The 22,880-nt window shown below is 38.0% G+C and overlaps 1 protein-coding gene across 4 annotated transcripts in view; it reads right to left on the bottom strand.

Annotated features, from left to right (window-relative positions):
* The window catches only part of ST6GALNAC3 (ST6 N-acetylgalactosaminide alpha-2,6-sialyltransferase 3), a 242,545-nt gene that overhangs the window by 60,336 nt on the left and 159,329 nt on the right, over positions 1–22,880 (bottom strand). For 3 of the 4 annotated variants that reach the window (XM_080406939.1, XM_080406942.1, XM_080406940.1), the window contains exon 3: positions 18,722–19,131. In XM_080406939.1, coding sequence (XP_080263065.1) covers positions 18,722–19,131 — 410 coding nt within the window. Of the gene's footprint in view, positions 1–985; positions 16,257–18,721; positions 19,132–22,880 lie in introns of those variants that run through there. The other variant, XM_080406941.1, reaches the window with a different exon arrangement.

Genomic DNA, 22,880 nt, shown 5'->3' with positions numbered 1-22,880 from the left:
TCTCAACCTTATGTAATTTCAATGAAGTTCTCTATATTTTATATTTAATATGTTAAGAATACAAATTCAGCCAGTTAACTATGTTTAATGCAAGCTTTTGTTTTCACTGGGTTGGAAGTTCTTGCCTGCAGTGGCTGTCTCCTTTTACGTTAGCATTCTGCGTCAAGAAGCTGCACTCTATGATATTAAGGGTCTAAAAGTTTTATGACTGTATTCTGTGGCACTAAAATCACAGAATCCAAATCAATGCTACAGATCACAGAATGCATCACTGGGAGTTTCTTACCATTAAAAAAACATGTTTCATGATCTATGTTGTAAATATACACTCAATCAAATTTTAAAACATATATTGCTCTGAGTGTGTAGTGATGGTAATGGGAATGGCAAGGATGTCACTGAGATATTCCTGCACAAATGTGTCCCCTGAGTGGAAGATGTTTTATTGAACTGATATGTGAAACTATCAAGATAGTCATTACAAATATAGATGCACACAGTTTGTTAGTTATAGTGAGACTCTTGCAGAACTGACGACTAAAGTTATGGCCACTAATAATGCTAAAACCTGATTCTGTAAGGCCAATACTTCTATAATCCATAACGGTAAGGATCACATGATGAGATACAATTTATCTTCATGTAATATTCCACACAGAGGCTTATAAATACATTCTCCTCTGATAGATAAGGTAATGGTCCAGCAAAATTCTACCTTTTTCCTGAAAATTTATTCAAAGATGAAAATCAGACTATTGTATTAGCCTTGGTATTACATGAGTAATTATAGACTTTTTAGGAACCAGAAAAGAAAGCAGAAAAGAAAACCCAACCCATAAGCCAGTCTTAATGAAGGCAAAACCTACCGTTTTGATTTGCCCTGCTCTGCTGCCGTGCACAGGAACGTAAGAAATGAAAACATTTATTAAGTAAAAAATACTTAATATTTTTATTAATTTTATTAATATTAAGTAAAAAAAAAGGCTGCTGATCAGACTACTCAGCATCCAAAGGGCATGAAACAAAGAAGTGAAAAGGGTCTAAACTCTCTGTGTGCATCTGCAGCCCACTCAGCACCGCTCAGTGCTATGCTGATACAACTTCTTAAACTGTAACACTGTAAGGTAATTTGGAGTTCAGTTGTACTTTAAATGGAGAGGGCTCCTCTAGGAATTAGAAGAATCAATTACTACATATTAGACACAGCAGACATAACATTTGTGTGAGCCTTTAATTTGAAACCAGTAGGTTTGGTCCTTGGTAGAAAAAAAGCATGCACTTTGTCCCTTTGACTTTAAACAGTATTTTCTCAGAAGTTTTTCAACTGAGATTCTCTATCATGTTGCCTTCCTACCCACTCCTTTCAATTCATTGCTTTTGCACATCAGAGACCGAGTGACACTTTGGAGTCTGACTTTTAAAACTAAGACAGAACTGTATACATTGCTACTGCAGATTTCTTCAAAATATTTAAAAATATTACTAAACAAGAAACCTCTACACTGGTTTATTATACCGTTTTTTTAACCCAGAGACTTAAGACCAAATCTAGATTAGACAAACTGGTGTAACCTCATAGTTTCACCAGTCTGTGGCAGTGCTTCATGTATATGGTGAAAGATCAATTTACATTAGCTGGACCAGCAACCTTGCTCAGGAGAGAAGCCAAAGCCTGGGACAGCAGCATTACAGCAAACTCAAAGAACTGGAAAGTTTTTACCAGGTTCTGGTGTATGACGGTCTGTCCCTTTTATGGGCACTCAAATTATTCAAGCTATTTACACATAAACAAAGATTTTCAGAAAGTAAGAAGAATACCGCTTGGCAAAGCAGATCAGGAATCTAATCGCAGTTTACAAGGACAGAAAGTCATTATTACTAGATGGCTGACTGCATACAAGATGATTTGTCTGTAGTTGCAAAAAACAGGGAGTGTTCATATCACAAAATTATCATGTCTCTCAAAGTACACTGTGATAGTCTGAAAAGGAATGAATTGGCAGAGACCAAGACATTAGAAACAATGTTTTCTGCTTAAAATATAGTATCTAGATATTTAAATGCATCATTCTGCTGTGATATTGGAGTACATTTTAGACATGGACAGGATACACTGCAAAATCTCAATCTTCAGTATATTCCCAGAATATCCATCTTTCATTTACTACTACTAACATTTTATAATACTAAGATACTTGCAACACCAGCAAGCATGCAGAACTTCATAATCATATTTAGGAAAAACAGCACAAGAGATTTAGACGAATGTTACCAGAAAATCTCTGCTTCTTCAACTAATGAAAACATCCTATAGTAATGTTCCTAATCCTGCTTTCTAGCTATTTAATGAGAATTTCAGATACTTCATTAGGAAAAAAAAAAATCAAGATGCCTAAATTACTCAGGGAACTGTTTCATTTTCATATATAACACAGGCTATTTGGTCAAGGAGGTGCTTTGGAAGATATTTTTCCCTATATTTGTGCCACATCCACTGATAATAAAAAATAGTTACTGATGATCAAGAAATGTAAACAGGAATAAAACACTGGAAAAACTTAGCTGCTAGCTCTCAAGTTTCCTAGAACTAATTGAAACACCTTCCTCACTTTGAAGAGAGAAACCAGCTCCTGATGCAGCATCCCATATAGCAATCCTGTCTGGGAACAAAAGTGCAACACAATGTCTGACCTCCTGACTTTGGTGGGAGATGTGTATGTTGAAAAACACCTTAAAGATCTGCTGCTCAGACCAGGCTTGGATTTACAGGGATTTGGTGGCACTGAGGAGAGGGGAAGAAGGTGGTAATGGCTGGCTGAGAGCTGTAACACTTCAGTTCACGGTGCGGGTGAAGGGAAATCTGCAGCGCACAGCAAGTATGGCTTTCCCACCCTTCCTGAAATGAAAGTTTGCATCAGGTTCTATTAACGCTATCTGAATACCACTGCAGAGACATCTGAGCTCACAGTTTACCATGTTGAGTAAGAAGAATAGTAGCATATTGTGGACTATTTTAATCAGGTTTTATTCAGCTAATTTAATTCCTCTCATGCTATAAGATCACTCATAGCAGCTCAGAAACGCCTAATGAAAAGAGAAATAGTGTATCTGATTCCAGTCATGCTGTTCTAAGGGAATTAATCGGAGTCATCATTACCTTAAACACTTCCATTCAGAGTGGGTTTTATGATGAGCTCAAGAAAAGTAAATGCTGTTTCAAATAGGTACCTCTATATATTAAATCAAATAAATGAATGATAAAGTGCTGGAACTTTTTGGCTGTAATCCTGTTATTGCTTAGAGCCATTTCTAATGCAAATGAAGAATGATGTAGCAGAGCTATTTAGCAATTTTCTTTGATGGGCAGTGCTGACTGCTGGAAAGTGGCAGGAATGCAACTGCTCAGATGTGCGAGTGCTCCATGTCTTGTAAGATTCCTTCCCAAATCTAATGATCACCGCTCCCTCCGGGAAAGTGAGATCTTTAAACAAGACTCAGCTTGAGCAATACAAGCCTATTTTTGCACACAGGCCAAGGCACAAGAGATGGGTCTAGTCATACAGAATTATAGGAAATGTGCAATTTATAGCAAATTCACTTAGGAAGTCCCATTTCTGCTTGTTTATAAAAATGCATTTGATATGGATTTGATCATCACTTAGTCATCCAGGGCTCCTTCCTATGTAAGCATGAACTCACATAGGCAAGAATACAGTCTCGTGATTTCTGAAAGTGCATCAGGGGCTATCTGGGGACACTGACTGAAGGATATCTTCATAGCCCTGCCATAGACTTGCAGGATGATACCTATGCACAACTTGACAAATGAATCCCTGCATGAGTTTTACGATCAGGAAAATGGTCAAATTAAAGCTGATTTAACAACCTCTGGTGCTGTAGGGTCTGTGGATGATATGTATTATGAAATGTTAAATATTATTAATGAAATATAACCAGGGGAAGAACACTGACTTCAATCTTGAGAAGGAAGATGGGCTTTGGAACTGTCCCTCTGTTTAATAAAACATTGCATAAGGCCAGTAGGAGGTTGTTATCAAATAAGAGCATAAATACAAAATGTGGTAATTATATGTCTACTGTAAATTCACACACAGAAAACTTCTTCAGAGAATGAAAACTGTCTGGAAAATATGAAATGGTGCATAAACATCAGCTTTACAATGGAATAGCATGGGCTGTCTTCACGATATATAGAGAAAAAGAATAAGACACAGCTAACATCAATTTCTTCAGCTTATTTAATGTTTGTGTCTCATGAATGTGGGATGTGGCACTGATGGAATCCCCAGCCTTCCAAGATGCAACACACCTGGCTGGTGCAGCCCAGATACAAGACCTTCAGACCCAATAACACAACATCAGAAGAGGCAAAGTGTTAGAGAGGTAGTGAGGAAGAAAGACGAGACCCACATATCTGCACTAGCCACCCCCAAAACACAGAACAGCTGTCCTCCGAACAATATCACTGAGCAGATGTAGTTGTTTGTAGAGTATGTAGCTGGGGGCAATCTGAGGGAAACCCAAAATTATCTTCCCCGGCCCTTAGTGTACGTGACTACACACTTAGAGGGAGCAAAGCTATTTATACTGCTGCATCCTAGGGAGAAGTGAGACATGGTATTCTGAAGTGAATTAAAACATCAATAAAACCACTTCCACTAAGATAACAGAAGGTATGGAAAACTGGGCAGACCTTACTAAAGAAAATGGCCAGGGGAAAAAAAAAACCCAACAAAAACCAAACCCTCAGAAAGCTGCTTTCTAGTCAAACTAACCAGGTTTGAAGGATGCTAACCAGCATTTTTACGACAATATTTCACCACATTTTTGCTCAGACTTTTCCACCTAAGGAATGACTTCAGAAATGGAGAAGCAGGGCTTGCTGAGATACATATGTTGTGGTGAGAAGAGATGTAACTGAGCTTTTTCCACAAGACTGGGCAAGGTAATCTGTCCTCAAAGGGCATATTTACAGGAAATCGTCAAAGATAAATTTGTGGTTTCTACTTCCCTGAATGGGGCGGATGGTACTATATGATTGCTATTCAGGTCCTCAGGTTTCCTGCTGTTTTCAATACTTTGCACTTTAAACTGTCCTACAACTGACTTTGGGTTAGGCTTTTTTTATTTATTATAAAATAACTTCCATCCATTTAACTAGTTAATGCTTTCACAGCCCTTTGAAGTTGTAAAGCACGGCAAATTTAGAAACTGTTCTTAATTATAATTTGGATAAATGGATCCAGAAGATTGCATATTGATGGAAGGAGTTTATGTTCTCTGCAGTCAAATATTTCCTCACTCATTTCATGCAAAGTTGCTTGGCCAAACAGATTTTCCCAGGGTTCTCTGTATAATGAATGTAACTTTCTTTTGTTTCTGGCTCTTCTCTGAACCCATCAGGAAAGGGTAAAACATAATGACATAGGTCTGTTTTCTCCTGTAACCCTCTGGGACTGTTTTCTCTAATGTGATTGTTTGAAAATCAGCAGTTTTCTGCCAGGAAATAAAACAAGCCATTTTCCTTCCAAGTAACACTGAAAAAATCTGAATGCCACGAAGCCTGCTCACTCATGCAACATTAATTTTTAAAAGAATCAATTTTGTAATCTTTTCAATTATGGTTTATTATAATGATAATAATCACTGAGAAATCAGGCTTTTTTCCACTGCTAGCGCTGGTGGCTGTCATCAAACCATTTTCAGCAATGCTGAAAACACCTGACTAATAAACCAGGCATTATTTATTTATACTTTAGTTTTACTTATTTAGAAACATATTAAACATCAATTCCCTTAGCAGTTGGTGATGTTACAAAAACTAAAAGCAAATAAATTACATCTATAGCACATAAAGACCTAAAATTCACTGCCAGTCTGGCTATCTTGTACTGTCATAATTAAAAAGTACTTACAAAAAGCCAAATTAAACCACATGGACCTCGCTCACGGCTACCACTACAGAGCACATGAAGTGAGTCTCTGTGTGAACACCTCTTGTGCTGGAAGCTCACAGAAAGGCTGTCCTAGCCCCAGCCAGGCAGCCACATAGCAGATCCCTTTGGTTTTCACACTGAAATCACACTGTGCTGGGTGTTTGGTACACTTGAGCACTGGCATGAAGCTTTTGTGATAACTCGTATATATGCATACATATAAATTCTGTATAACAGCTCCAAGCCTTAATCAATGTTTGCATATACACAGCTACATACTCGTGCAACGGGGAACATGCATTGTTCATACAGCAGGTCATGCCAGAGCTTAGCATTTAACAGCATGAGCACAATGAGTTTATGTTATGTTCATATTTTACGATAAAAAGTGTACAGAAAAATCACTTGGTTTCTGATCAAAATCTGAGCTCCCTGCTGTTTTAATTCCTGTAACCAACAATCATCAATAAATAATCATGCACAGCTTCTGCATCCCACTGTGATATTTTGGTTTTAAGACCGGGATGTACTGAGTTGGGATCTGCAATTCCAGATCAGACTTTTGGGTGTTCTGCTCCAGGATTCAAGTAAAAGAGCAAGCACAAGGGCAAGGGCAAGGGCACAGAGGGGAGCGCTGCTCTTCATCAGATACCTTGCAGGTCTGTGAGCTGTTTTAAAAGAGATTGTGGTGAAAACAGGAGGTGTGTGCGAGGTAATGTGTTTTGCAATAAAAGGACAACATGCCAAAAGAAGGAAGCTATATAGATGACACAGTTACAAACAATGAAGTGGGAAATCAAAAAGAAAAAAATGTGGAAAACATCAGTAAATTAATGATAGAGAAGGAAAAAATATTTGAAGGAAAGCAAGAAACATGCCAAATGGAAACAAGTATCCCATTAAAGAGAAACATGAACAAGGAAGAACCTTCCTTGTGACAAAAGTACAGTGACAACATTATAGACTTGAGTTAGCTAATCCAAATGGAAGAGCCTGAGATGGGTGTAAGGACAAGGCACAAAAGTGGAAATGCTTCAGGAATTGCTCGGGCCAGGCCTCAGGCCTCACAGACAACATATGCCCTAGTACGTACTGATCCCTCCTGGCGTCTGAGGAAAGACTCAGGCAGTAACCAGGCTCTGGACACCACCATGCAACCATGTATGTAACTGTGGTTACATACATCACCACTCCAACCCCCATTTAGCTCACTGGAACAGAAAATGAGACTCTCCCTTTGCAAAGACACAAGGACTCTCACCTCCAAGGAGACAATCCTGTAGGTGGATGCACTGGGTAACTCAGCTGGCCTCCGGGCTTACTCCCTCCTGTTGCACTGCCACCCTGGCAGCCTGGAGATGCCTTAGCCTTCCCGTCAGCTATGGGCAAGAGCAGGGAATGTGGCAGAATGGTGATCGTCCACCAGCCCTCCCCTCGATAGGAAAGGTTTCTCTGCCTCCTTAGCGGTGAGGCCAGGCTGCCATGGACTTCTGGCAGCGGTGAGGCTGCCAGCTGTATCTGTGGCTCTCCTCACCGCCTCCTGTCACCATCTGCACCTCCCAGTCAGGTCTAGAGCACTCCCTGGGGGTAGAGGGGATAGAACGCTGGGCAGCAGAGGAATGGCAGAAGGCCAAGTCATTCATTTATTCATTGAATAAAGAAAACAAGCCATTTGTTTCTGCAATGTAGGCAATTAACATAAACTAATGAAGTATCACAGTGTTAGACCAAAGGTATTTTCTATTGATGTCATTTGGTATAATACCTAGAAAAATCAACGCAATTATATTTTTAATGCCTAGTTCATAACTGCTTAATTCATATCTCTTAATTCTGTTCTGGAGGGAAATGGATTAGATGATATAATTCCCACTTCCATGAGTTTGGTATTTAAAGGTAACATTCAACCACGACATTATGTTCAAAAAATATGCAAAGTATTGAAAACTGGAGGACAATATTACTGCCTCTTTAAAAAACAGTGTAGTCTGATCTGGATATACAAATACTAAAATGTCTTAATTCTAATTCATGTTCTTGCCATTAAGATAATTTGGGAGCTTTATCTATGCATTCCTGAGCTAAGCACTTCTAACTTTGACAACACACAATGGGAGGCTTTGCTGTCTGTGCCAAAGCACTGTTTTTCTATTTGTTCTTGCACGTTCCACTTCTGGGTACAACAGAACTGGAACTTGCTCATGTGCCTGACAATACTACTCAGTTGTAGAAAATACTAAAACAAAATTGCCACAGATGATAAAGCGTACATTTAACGTTTCTCATTCATCTAAAGAGACGGTATTCTACTGACTGACTCGGTGTCAGGCTATCTTCATTTTTCTAACACATCAAACCTGAAGGAGCTAAAATTATTTTTAAAGTTTTGTTCGGTGCAGTCATGTTGCAAGATTTGACTGCCTCTGATAACTTAATTTCAAAAATGTTATTTATGAAGACTGTATGTACCATTTGATAAAAAAGAACTTGTAACCATTGGTTTTAAAATAGTCGTATTACGAAGTACGTAGAGTAGACACAAACTTTACTGAAGCATGCAAATCTACAATTCTGTGAAAAATGTTGTCTTTACAGAAAGTGCAATGGCACTGTAAAATGTAATTAGATATCATCTTCTGTTTTCACTAGCTATTAACATTATGTAAAGATAAACTAAAGCATAATGAGTCTTCATTATCACATAATTGTTATTTTAATGGTTACATTACAAGCTATGTAATACTATACATACTTCCACCTCTCATATTAGTAGGCAATTATTTTTAAACTTTCTATTATAATCTACCCACAGAGACGAAACCGATGTATTAATGCCACCATTTTAGCGTAATGATGACCATGATTTTGAAATCAATATGATAGCCTCAGGGAAAACTGTAATAATGAAGAAAATATATATATTATATGCCACTCTTAGTCCTGGTACACAGACAGAAGTTTAAGGAAAACACGTGTAGCTGCTCTTGCTACTGCTATCTGAAACTGGTCACATACATATGAAAATACTGGTTACCATTTCAAAAACAGAGAAAAACATTTTAGTGATCCAAATTAAAAGCTTGGAAGTGAAATTGGAATAACCCCTCCCTGATTATTGTCATCCCCAAGTATCATCCTAAACCATATCCAGAAATAGTGCCTGAAATACTCTGTTACCCACTGATAAACAATGAACTGGCCTTAGTTACTCATCCATTCACTGCCTTTCTCTTAACTGAGCAAAGCAGTGTAGCTTGGCAGGAAGCCAGCGGTGCTTAGACAGGTTAAGCAGTACATAAAGCTTGAGGATATCCTATATAAAGTTAAATGAAGTTTCACATCCACAAGGCACTCTATGAGCAAGGCCTGAAATACCTCTAGGAGCGAGAGGGCTCCAGGATGCCCCTGCAGCTGAGACTCTCTGGCAGGATCTGCACAGTGGAGCTGAAATCCAACTCTGTTGAACACTGTGCTTTCTCGGAAGAGGAGGTAAAGGCAATTTAAGACCATGAAATAAACTCAGAGGAGTTAAGGACCACAGCTTTATTTTTCTCCAAATACAAAACATCCAAGAATTGGAACAGGCTGATCAGGGAGTTGGTGGCATCACCGTCCCTGGAGGTGTTTAAAAAATGCATAGAAGGAGTGCTTAACAACATGGATTAGTAATGGACTTGGCAGTTGTGGGTTGTTGGTTGGACTTGATGATCTCAAAGGCCTTTTCCAACCTAAATGATTCTATAATTCTATGAAAATGTTTCAATAGTATCACCACTAATATAAAGTCAGAGCAGCACAAAGAGAGAGAGCAAAAATCACAACCACTAAGTTCCAGGAAAGACACAACTCTCCCTTGCTAAAAGAAAAAGCTACACATGACAAAAGCTAGTCACATTTCTTATATGGACTGGAGGAAGCTGTGGAAAGAACACTAAGGTGGTTGGACACGGGATAGGAAAACAAATTATACTTGAAAAATTGAAACTGACATTCCTTTTTTAGAGGAATACTGCTTTGCAGATACTCTTCAGATTATTTTCTTTTCCTAATATTTTGATTAATTGTAAAATGTCAAGAGACTACTGCTAATTTCACATAGAAGGAAATGCTTGAACATTACTGTGTTTGGCTGAAAACAGGTTATAGAACAGCAGAAATTGGTTCTGCTTTGCAGTTCCAGACCACACAACATTCAAAAAGCCTTATGGGCAAGAATTTCTGCACAGCAATAGCTCCAGCTTTCCCCCAGTGTCCTTTTCTCAGGGAATTCAAGTTGTAAAAAGGGGATAAATATTCCTTGCTTCACAAAGGCATTCTGAGGCTTAAGTGATATCTGCAATATTTTCAGAAATGCTCTCATAGAAAATGTTCAGGATGCTCTTTGGAGACAGCAGCACTGGCATCTCTAATGAATGTACTTCAAGGAAACCTCTGAAACAACATACACAGAGCAAACTGAACACAGAGCACATACTTCTGACATTTATCTTTGGGTTTATTGTTAATATAAAAGCATGCTGTTTGTTTCTTAGGATTTCATCTGCTGTCACTTTCTTTCCTTTCTCTGTATCTCATTCTACACTAGTGACATAATCTGCAGCAATTTTAGAGTTTTGCAACAAGTCCTGTTCTTTGGAAGTTTTAATGAGTCATGTAAAGAATGTTATTAGGCAGGGAGTTTATGCCTCCTTTCTGTAACCAGTACAACTACAGCACAGAGGATATGCTTGCTGGGATGACTGACTTTTAAAAAATAAAAACAAAGAAAAAGAAGTCTCCAAAGATCAGGATGGGATAGTAACAGCAAACTTGCAAAGAACAAATATGGGCATTTAGAAGCCTTTTCTTCTATTGCAGTTGCATGTTTACTGAATACTAATGTACCGGATAGGGTTGATCAGCTTCTGAGATGAGTGGTATCTCTTGTATGTGGTCTCAACTGTACTGAATGCTACTACAAAAAAGAATTGCTTACAAAATCTTTGAAGTAGAATAGCTGAATCTTTAAACAGCTGTGTAAAAAAATATTCCGCTTCACACCCAAAATAAGCTACATGCTGATCAATACCCAAAACATCAGGCAAACTATTTGAGGACACTTCTTAAGATTCATAGTAAGTCCTCACAGTTGTAGCTATCTTTTTTCCAAACTGTTACAGCTTCCTAAACCTGCTGAAGATGTGAATGGCTGAGAAAAATTGTACATGCTGCTCTTGTGTATGTTACTTTTTAGATGCATAGCTGCCTCACTGTTAAAAGCTCAGAGAATTTGAGTATCATAGGAACTGTACAGAATGTAGTCAGTGATTGTTTTCTAAACGCAGGTTGTAGCATGTCCCAATAGCACATCAAGTTCTCTGAGAAGCATGGTTGTGAATCCTGAGTTACCTTCAAAGACATGTGCTATAAATCCATGTCTCCACATATCTCTCTCTCTCTCTCCAGTTTCACTGTTCTGAAATTGCAGGCTGAATTCTTTATATGGGATATATGATGACAGACATATAAATAAAACAGTGTAGAACGTGTTTTGTTTTTATATGGTTAAAAATACATATTGAAGATGGGCATAAGCAAGTGCCTAGTTAACACTGAGTTCTAAATTAGTTTAATGAGACACAAGATGTCACCATCTTCCCCCAGTTCTCCTCCCACCTATGTGTATGAGGTCCCACACAGGCTTGATTACTTACCAATTAAATTTTCAGTGCGGTATTTGTTTACTAACATCAGTTCAGGCTAAACAGTTTCTACTATCAGTTTTTCTTTTGGTATGCCGCCTGCTTGTTCCAAGCTTTGAGAACAACCTTTTCTAGACATCATTCAGTGAGATATTTGAAATTAGTTCTCATACACCTTTTCTTATGGAAGTCTTTTCTAGTAAGTTTTACTAGCTAGTGGGTGGACAGATGTGCACAAACTCTTCTCTATCTGAAGCAACAAATCACTGTAATGTTTTATGCCCTACCTCCTGAAGTTGGTATCGTCATTTGAGCAGCATTTCTATAACACAAAATCTCCCAGTGCATCTCATGCTGTTTGACTGCAGTATGTTGTCTTTTGCTAAACACTGTAAATACAGCTCAGTGCACTTTAGGGAGCTTCCATTAGAAAACCCATAGTTATCAGTAGCCAACAGGTATCATACTAAAGTAATAGCAACATTGCATTTATTTTCTATTTATCTATTTAATATACCTTAGAAAAGCACTTCTGTGTGACAACTGGTGATAAGTATAGACTTCAATGGTAATCACTCTGTTTCTAAAGACAACTATTTCAGCTGGCAGCAAGGCTAAGTTAAAAATAGATTAATTTCTTGATTTTTTTTCAAAAATTAGTTCTGTTCCTTTAAACTTTTAAGTCCCTTTAGGAAAATCAAGGTCCATTTTCAACCCTGTGATCTGAAAAATCAAAACTGTTGAACTATTCAAAACGGTCCAGTGAAGTTTCTATGAATACCAAAGGCTTCATGCAAAATCCGTGCCCCTGTTAATTTTTCCCTCCAAGACTTCTGCCTTTGCAACCACAAACTATCTTCACCAGCAGCAGCAAAACTGGAACCAGTGATCCACAGTGCTACCAGGGTTGCTAGCATGTGAATCACTGACTTACATAATCCTTTCCTGTTTGTGTATGTTTGAGGGATGTGAGAAGCTGAAGCAATCCCAGTGTTGCTCATGAGCAATATCAGCAATATTCTCATGATCATAAAAGCTCCAGAATATTTGAAAGACAGAATGGAAAAGGTATGCATGTGATTAGGACAAAAACAAACACTGTGTAAATATTTAACATACAGCTCATCAGAAGCAGAAAACATACAGTGGCACTTAAAGAAGATGTGATAAATGAAAAGCAAGAGATGCTGGATTAATTCAAACATGTGAAAATGCACAAAGATAAAGTAGATCCTGATTATGTATTTCTTAAATCATTAGATAAAGAGAAATAACTCCATGGCTAAATTCAGCAACTACCACAGATCAATAGGTCTCTGAGCCCACACCCATCTATATGCAGTCACAGTTTTGTCAAAAAATATTACCTAATATTGATATTTTTAATACAGTTTCACTTTACTATGTAATTAGCATAATGCAGTAGGAGCTGTGTTTCTTAACAAGTGCTGGTACTTTGTACGGCATTTGGTGTCATGTTAATAAAAAATGGACTTCTATTGAGTTCCATCTGCCTAATAGAGAAAAATGTTCATCTTAATTAGGAAAATCTTCATAAAGAAATATAAATGCAGTTACTAATAGGCTGCAGGGAATAAACCTAGAGCACTCAGGAAAACTGGTGTTTTACCAGGAAATGGAAGAGTCAATATAAACCCCAAAACAGTTGTTAGTTATTCAGTGATTGACTGCAAATAGCAATAGATGTTGAGGTTTTAAGTGTTTTATAATGAAAAATCTATTTATTTCATTAAGGTTTCATGCTTTAGACTCTTGTTTTTTCAGGTAATAAAGCAGTCTTAACTGACAACAAAACTATTTAAACCCTCTGTGAATTAAAATGGACAAATCCATTAGCATTTTTTGAAGGAGTTACTTTATAAAAAGAAAGAATGGAAGTGCCAAGCAATGGTTCAAGATCCACTGTCAAGCACTTGAGAAATGGTCCCTATATCAAACACATATTTTGGGGTTTGTTGTGATCCTAACAGGCAGTTGAGAACTTTTTGCTGACTTTATTGGTGCAGCAGCAGACACTACATCACTGTGATAAAGACTATATCAAAATGTAAACTACAATTCATTTTTGTCCTTAAAAGTGTTTCAACAGGCATTATACATTTCCTCTGTCAGTCTGAATCAGTTTTTTCCATCATTTCCTTCCAAGAGATCCATAATTTAAAGGCATTGATATTCCCTAACTCTGCTCATTTTCCTTTCAAAATGAAATGAACTTTTATTCACCTTCCAGAATTTAATTTATTTTTTTTAATAAGCATGTTAATGCAAAGCACTGATGGGAAGTACTTCCCAAGTCCCAAAATCGAACTCTCTGAGCCAGATTCAGTGCCAATGTTCACAGCTTCCTAATGAAAAACTGCAAATACTACCTAACGCTAGCTAAGATTGTGTATTTTCTCTGAACGGCCTTGAGAGAGAAACCAATATGTATATGTAAGCAAGTGCAGAAGTGAAAATAGCATTACAATAATATTTCATTTAAGCCAAGAACCATAAATACAGCATAAAAGTCTGATGTTCTGGCCACTGACAGCTTTACTACCTCAATTCACAGAGAATTTCACCAAACAATAGAAACTGCGGGTACCTGAATCTCAGAGAACATAATTTCATTTATCCATTTCAATGACAGTTTTACTAGACTACAGCTTCATGTATATTAGTCAGGCACATCAAAAACCACATATTAGCTGAGGTGAAGCTGTGATGACTGTAGTTGTCTAACACTGTCAATCTGAACTTTAAATTAATATAATTTGCTAGCTCTACATGACAGAGATATAATATAGATCTCATATATTACCAAAGTAATAAATAATTAGTGAACAGGACTGAGTAAAACAGCAGGTTGTACACGCCCCCAAATCTTGAATCTTGATCCAGAAGTCAGTGATCAGAATGATCCGTCTCTCTGCCTCAAATGATAAAACAGCTTCCTCACAACCTAACACATCATACCATCTGGCATGAACAGAGGTAATTAAGAACTTGTGGAAGAGAAGCACAAAACCAATTTTGTTTATTTGGCATTGTCCAAGATATTAACAAAAATCCTTCAGAAACAGCCATCTGACTGCAAATGTAGCTCAGTGAACCAGCCTCCTGTAGACATGCTTGTGTGGTTTATAATCTCAATGAAATGTTGTTAAATTGAACTAAATTGTTCGGTTATGGGACGGTTGTTGTCAGAGTTAAGACAGTGTGTGTGGAAAGACAATTGGCTACCAAACTGACTGGGTTTCAGAACATTATCTCAAGTCTGTAACAGGAATTATAGGAGCTCAGAATACATCTCAGCAAAGCTCAGCAGGCTCTTTCCAGTAGTTATTTATCAGAGTGATTACAAACATCAAGTAAAGCTGTGCTTTGAGCAGTATCAGCACATGCATTACTGGCTGTTTGCTGGGGCTCAACGTCCTCTATGTGCGGTGGGACAGGAGCAGTCTAAGCACACCACCAGCCCCGAGAGGGGCCGTGGAGCTGTGCCAGCAGAGGCTCTACTCAGACATACAGTGCTGAGTGGTTTGCCTGAGACTTTATAGTATAAACACAAATGGAGTCTGCAGTCTGGATGATATTAGACTGTTTCACTGATATTAGCACAGATTTATTTTATCATTGCTTTTTGAAAGTGACTTTTAATGCAGACTGTTTTCTAAATGAACCTTAAAAGACACTCCTTTCTTCCTCGTCACCTTCACCTAAGGCAATAACATCTAGTAGCATCGATTTATTTGCTGCTAGTTTTCATTAATTTTACCCTCCCTAAGGGTGGTGCAGCTTTGGTGCCAGCTAATTAAAACCTATTTAGGGCTGTTCAGTGCACTTTATCAGACCAGAATTAGTTCTGCTGCTTTAATGAAGACTACAGTTTTTCTTTGTTATTAACAATTAAATGTTGTTATATCATACTGCATTATATTTCTAATGCATGGCAAAGATGTAGATGGCTTTAGAACCACTTATCTGGATTGAGGTACATACAAAGATGCCGCATTTAGTAATTACCTAATGTTTCTTTAAGTCCTTTCACTTGACTCAACACACATAATACACAAAAACATTAGTGAAGTAATGGAAGAAGCTGCCAGCTTTATGCTCCCTCTAGGAAAGTACCAAGTAAAATTCGTTAATGAAAATTTGTGAATGTCTGGTAATGAATATTATTTATGTACAACAATTATTTAAAGTGGATGAGCATTCACCACCTTGAACTCAAATGTTTCACTGAGGAAGAAAGAACATGTCCCCCAGATTTATAACATCACACGCAAGTTAGTTCTCTAATAGGGACAGCCCATCTCAGAGGGTATTTTGTACTACTGTGGAATTAAAAAACTGCTTCATTAAAAAATAAATGAACTAGTTTGTGGGAAGTTTTTTAGAGGCAATTCCTGTTTCTTCCATGAACCAATAATAAATAATTTGTCAATGATTTGTCAACCAAAGCTACGGGTTTTGAACCTGCACTTGGTGAAGTCAGGGGTGAAGCTCCCACGTCGGTGGTGCAGGACCAGAACTTCTCTGCAGCAGAGAAGTGACTGCAGCACATACCTGTTAGCTGCTTCTCATAACATCCTTTACCACTTGAGCACCACTAAGAGGAAAATACGGAAAAATCCCACTAATTACCTAAAAAGATGGTACATCAAAGAGTAGATATTGAAAGCTCATTAAAGACTTGACAGACTAGAAATCTGTTACAAACTTACTATGCTTTAGTAGCATACACTGTACATAAGGACAGTATTTTAGGATTAAACTAAAATAGATGTGGTTACAATCTATCTACTCAGAACATTTTAAAATATGAGTTGAACTTGGTTTCCTTCCAGAATTTTTGCTGGGAACATGTTGAAACAGACCTCTGTTCAAACTAATATTGCAAGCAAGAGTTGATGTTTCTCTGAGGAACTGAAGGAATATTTGGCTGAGGAACCTGAGCCTGTCTCAGCATCATAATAGCCTGGCACAACACGGGAAACTATTTTCATCACCCACAAATCTCTTGTGCTTTCCTTTTGCTGCTTCTACAAATGCCACACGCTTCTAGCAGCCTTGTGACCTTCCCTAGAAACAGCAGAGGGGTCCTGTGAATTGAAGATGTTACAGAAAATGAAATAGTTTCAAACTGAGGTCCCCTGATTAGCAAGGAACTGCAGGATATTTTCTTGTGACACAGAGGGTGTTGGCTGGTGACATGTTGACTGTTTCCTTTGTTTCTGGCTGACAAGTGCACTAAATGATGTTAAAAACACTGCTTAGTATTTGATGTGGAAAAGTAGGACTAAAAATGAAAGTTGCAGTAGATACAAGGATGTCATCTGATTACCACTGTGAGAAGTGGTGGGGTTTTTTTCTCAGTGTTGAAGGGAGGCACATGGAAATGCAATGTGATGTGGGTCATGAGGCAGGCTCTTTACAATCTGCCGCTGTTCACAACATGAAACTTTTAGTCATTGTAATGACTTAAGGAGAAAGAACTTGGGCCACTTTGACATTAGGCTGCTTAAGAACACTTTGTTCATAAGCACTGGGAGAGCAGAAGTTTGATCTGCCTTAGACATGAAAAGAAGCATTTTCGTTGTGTTAATTGTGTAATAATAAAAACTTTGAGGTGTGTTAATTTGTTGGAGAGGAATGGATTAGACTGGGGATTAGGATACTTTGACAATGGATGGTGAGATTTTTTTTGATGGGATATACTAAGGTCTGGTCTCACAATAAGGATTTTGATAAAGTATTGTAAAGTCACTGTGACGTGACTGTTAACAAAGAAGAGTCACAAACAAATTTATGTTTAGCAATGTAATAATGTACCCATGATCATATTTATCTCAAGTAATATGTAAACCAGATGAACTGGATTATTCGAGGACATTTTTAAGAACGGATCTTGTGTATTTTCCCTATTAGCCTCTGTTCATCAGCTTGTTCAGTTAAACTAAAGAAGCCATTGAAACCTTGGCACCTTTATGACACGTAGGAGCTCACTCCAACTGCAGAATCATAGCAGCAACTTGTGCACATGGTGAACAAGCTGAGGGACAATTTCTTCCCTATGTTTCAATAGTTTTAAAAAAAGGGAAAAATCTTCAAAAGTTTTGACTATTTAATAGCAAAGTGAGTCAAGGAAGTTTGAGATAGCAAGGTCTTCTACTTCAAAAGTTAAGTCAAAATTTTAGACTAAGTTGAACTGTGAATATCTGGTGGTTTTTTTTTAATTTGGTCAGAATAGCTACAGTCCTTCACAACTGCAAATTCATGATGTGCAAATTAAAAAATTACATCTAAGGCACAGCAGACATCTGGAAAGTCCTTCCTAGTTAGCTCCAGTTGGTATGCACGACAGGTGCTCTTCCGTGCCAAAACACAGATGATCAGAATTTTTGCAGGTCAGTTAAAAATCCTGCAATTTGTCTGTCTTAATTCCACAAATCCAATTTCTTCTCTGATCATGCTAACCGAAACAGTGGCCTTCACACTTCCATCTCCTTACAGTCCCCACTTGAGCAGCACAAATATGCATTCTCAGGCATGGAAAATAGAATTTCATCATAATTCTGGTAAAAACCTAAATCTATTACAGTATCACTGATAATCCATTTTCACCAAGAAATAGAACTAATGCATAACCCTGAGGTTTGTGTTTGCAGAAAAGCTGCCATGAATCTCAACAGAGAAGAAAATACAATATACAGAGTTATCCTGAGGTTGTGCATTTGGAAATGTTGTTTGTGTAGGATTATTCCCTTCAAATAAAATGTCAATTTAATCAATAGTAAATTGAGCTGAAAACAACACTCAGCTTTGAAAACATTTCAGGAAGACATCCAATATTTTTGGGACTTAAGCCAACAGAAATGGAAAGAACAGAAGGTAGCGTAGGTGGGGTAAATGGGGCCTAGCTGCTGCCTCATCAAGTGCTTATAACAGTCAAAACCATATAACAATCCATTAAAAACTTATCTGGGGACTCATTAAGTAGCTGGCATCCAGCATGGACTTCTCTCATGTATCTTTTGTCAAACACTGTAATTGTTTTTCACATTTAGGACTTACCGGTCTTTCCCTGTCTCCTTCTTAAATACTGAATCACAGTAACTCATGCGCTTTTCTGTTGTCACATAGATTTTGGCCATTGGGTAGCTGTCAACAGTTTTCTTCAGCATGTTGTACACAATGCCATTTCCATCCTTCCTCATGTTTCGAAAAGGTCCCCAGATCACATAAACAGTGTTGTTGGTTTCTTTGAAAAAGTACTCGGGATTTTTGAGTAGGAGAGGCACACTTGTGTGAGAGACCACTCTTATGGTTGTCCTCTTCCCCACATCCTGCTCATAACCCTTTGTGGGAGCATTGTTCATCCTCCATATGCAGGAGGACTTGTCTATCTCAGCTCCTACATTCTGGCCAGCCATCTGTCCCGAGTTTGAAACAATGGCACAGAGGTCACAGTCAAGTTGTAGAGGCTGGAAGAAAGAAAAAAAATATACATAGCAACTCTTTCTTTGCAAAACATAAAGACTGAAAATTCAATTAAAAGGAAGATGGGCACAATCCAACAAACTGAGAACAATGCTTCTGTTTAAAAAAAGCTAACAATCCCCATGTGGTAGAGCTGGTAGAAAACCCTACCACTACAAAGCTCTGAATGCAATCCTTTTTTGTGAAGTAGGCAGTTCTAATTTTTTCCTTTGTTCCCCACCTTGCAAAGCCAACTAGAAAAATAGTAATTCCTTTTTCCTTTAAATGTTATGCTTTCCACTAGAAAAGAATGAAAGTAAGAAGCAGCAGAAAACAATGTTTAGATCAATGCCTTCTCCTCTTCTAACAAGGTGTTGTCAGCAATAGAGAAAAAAGTACAGAAAAAGTAATGCTGGAAATTTAACTATACACTGACTGTGTTTATGTGTCTGAATGAATAGTTCCCAGATTTGTGATAGAAGTCAAACATGAGATGTAACTCTAAAACACAATCTAGTAGTATGAAAATCCTGCAGTAGACAGAGGAGTATGTTCTCCCCAGAGAATGGTTATGACCCATGAAAAATGAGAAGCAAATGGAATGGTGATACATGAACTAGAACTTAATCTTGGGCAAACTGAAGTCAAAGATGGCATTTCTTTACCAGAAGAACAGTTATCTGTCTAGCAGAGATATAGAGACTTATCAGATGTTCTGTTTGTCAGTATAAATAGCAAGTGTCTTTTCCTTCTTTTGTACCAACAGACTAAAAGGAAAAACCCTGTATTTAAGTTGGATTGTATGAAAAGTTTGGTTAGAAATCTAAATCAAATGAAAAATAGATGCATCAAAAAAATCTACAGAAGATGGTCCAGGCAACAGATCATCTACAATTTTTGTATGACTTGACCTTCTGTCATGTCCCCAGCTGGGAGCCAGTGACTTCAGGTTAATGTTTGTTAGGAATAATTCCTTTCACGTTCTTCAGTTAGCCTGACAGGATGCTAGGTACTTTTCTGATCTGACTTGTGGTTATTTCCCTTCGAAATCACACCTCTATTAGCTGATGTGGATGAATATCCTAGCAACATTTGAGCTCTATAACCTTAGGACTTGGTGGCTGACAAAATATCAAATTTCTTTCATAAAGGTGGATAATATAAAGACAAGGGATAAACATCTGAAGGGAAGCAAATTATAACAGCTAAAATATCTCATCTTTGGGTGACAAATTCTGTACTGAGTTAAGGTGCATCCTACAAGACTTCTGCAATAAAACTCAGAATTGCAAAGGTTTGATTTCTCTATGTGAGTGGTTCACAAAAACATTCTTTCCTCATTTCATCAGGAGTTAAAGATGCCTGACTGCATGCAAAAGCATTGGCAATATTTCCTTTACAGAACACTCTGTATTTTTTATAGCTGTTGTAGTTTTTGAGAGTTGTCCTGCATAGCTCTCTGACAGCAGGGATGAAATCCCAGGAGATGCAGCTGAACACAACAGTCTTTCTGTTTACCGCTTAGTTACAGAAATCCTTTCTAAGATACATTATGAGGACATGGCTGGGTGACCTAAACAAATCCATAAGCATAACTCACATCCTAACATGAAGTGAATTGCTGAAGTCCCTGTAGATTCATTTATAGCTTCCAGGGTGAACTTTCAAACTAACAAATGCTGAATATGAAAATGCTAGATAGGAAAAGCCAATTTGGTCAAGAATCTGGTCCCATTTAAATTTTTCTCAACCTCAGTGTTGCTTGATTTTTATTCCCCCCCCCCCCCCCCCCCAATATTCTTCCTTCTCCATTAAAATGGAGCTGCTCTCTTAAATTTGGAATTGTTTGATTTTTTTGACCTTAGTTAGAAATGCATTTCACATTTTCTATTCACTAAGTGTAACTGTTCTGCTAGAATAAACTGAGTACACTCACTCCTGCAATTGTGTCCCCTGGTTTTTCTAGCTCTTTTGTTGTGATTCATTTATCTTGTTCCAATTTATAAAGCACTTTCATAATATTGAATGCCTGCACTAGGTCAACATATAATCTGCTCTCTTTCAATAGAGACAGAGGCTTAACCCCTCCCAGCTCTATCTCAGAGTAAATATTTTTTACAATGTAGAAAAAATTTACGTGTCCTAATAAGCATATTTCCCAACAGAGGTCCCAGACAGAGTTAGGACACTGGCTGACACCCATGACAGATATTCCACTATCTCCAGAGTCATCCACTGACTTCAGTATCTTTTCGCATCATATCTTCCTCAATGTATGAGAAAACTCACATCAATATTCATTCACTGAACCCCCACATAGAGACAGGCCGGCACCTTGCGGTGTTGGTTTGTAAGTGTGACAGGCAAAAGAGGTAGCTTCAGTAATCCACACCAATAGCTTTCTCATTTCCATCATCTAACACAACGTTCCTGTTTGTTATTACACCCTAGCTCAGGTATGGCTGTCCCATCACTTTAAGACTCCAAAGCTATCCAAAGGTGGCCCCTCTGCCAGTGGCTCCCACAGGAGCTATTCAGGCACAGGGCTTTGGGTGCCTAAGGGGCTGGAACTGGGAAGCACCTGGGTAGTTGTGGCTGCTACTTCTGCTACTGAACTAGGACAGCTCCCTATGACCCCTGAGGAGTTGGAGTGATGTGCTGTTGTCCGCCTTCACCCCATACTCTGGGGTCCTACATCCCTCACATCCTTTTCCCATATGCAGATTTTTGGCTGCAAGGTTGGCCATGATAGCCTTAACCTGTATGAGAAACCATCACTTTTCCATTTAACTTGCTGTATTGTTTGTATTAAGGACGAATAAAAGCAGAGAGACAAATCTTACATACAGAAACTGCAATACAGAGAGATGAAAACTGGAAAATAAAAGAAAATGTGCCTTCTTAGTGATCTGCTTTGCAATTAACAGTAACTGTTTACAGGGGTCCACATCACAAACACCAGGATAGCAATTAAACACTAGCTCAGCAGCAGCCTTGTCAGAGAAACCAAAAATGGGTCTGGCAGGCAGTCCATTCTGCCCTCTCATCTGTAGAGGTGGTCCAGCAGCAGTGGGTTTGGTGCAGATTGGCAGGACCATATGGAAACCTATGCTCTTACTGTTTATGCTCTCTGAACGTCAGTTAAGGGTTTACCTTTACCTTTCACAAGATCTTCATTCACTTGCATTGTAGATACATAAGCTAAAGAAAAAAAAAAAAAAAAAAAAACAAAAAACCCCAACCAACTTAAAGAAGCTTTCACCTTTTCTTCTCTTTTCATGTACTTGGGCACGTATTTCACCTCTACACACCACGGGGGCTGAGCTATTATTGCTGCTAGAAAATTATTCATTTTGTTGCTGACCAGAAAGATGTAGAAACCCTCAGCAGAGCAGCTGGGCATGATTCTGACAAATTGTCCCATCTTTTTCCTGAATGATACATTGTAACTGTTGAGGAGCACTTATATTTTAATCAGTAAAGAAAATGAAATGTCTGACCTTTCCATTTCCTGTGCAAGCTTACAGACAATAGAAAAGATAATTAAAACTGTGAATTAGAACTTGCAAAACAGTGCCGTTTCTCTAGCAAAGAGAAATAGCTGTGTAATAAAGGTCACTTATCAAACAGTTCTAGTTATTAAATCTCTGTATTTAGCATTGAAGTGGCTTCACAGAATCAAAGGTCAAATCATTAAATAACAAAAACAGCCAGAATTAGAAAAGGTCACAAGCAAATCTAGCTAGAAGTAGGT

Source organism: Falco punctatus, assembly GCF_963210335.1.
Source record: "Falco punctatus genome assembly, chromosome: 11".
NCBI classification, from domain to species: domain Eukaryota; kingdom Metazoa; phylum Chordata; class Aves; order Falconiformes; family Falconidae; genus Falco; species Falco punctatus.
This window is presented reverse-complemented; position numbering and strand designations above follow the sequence as displayed.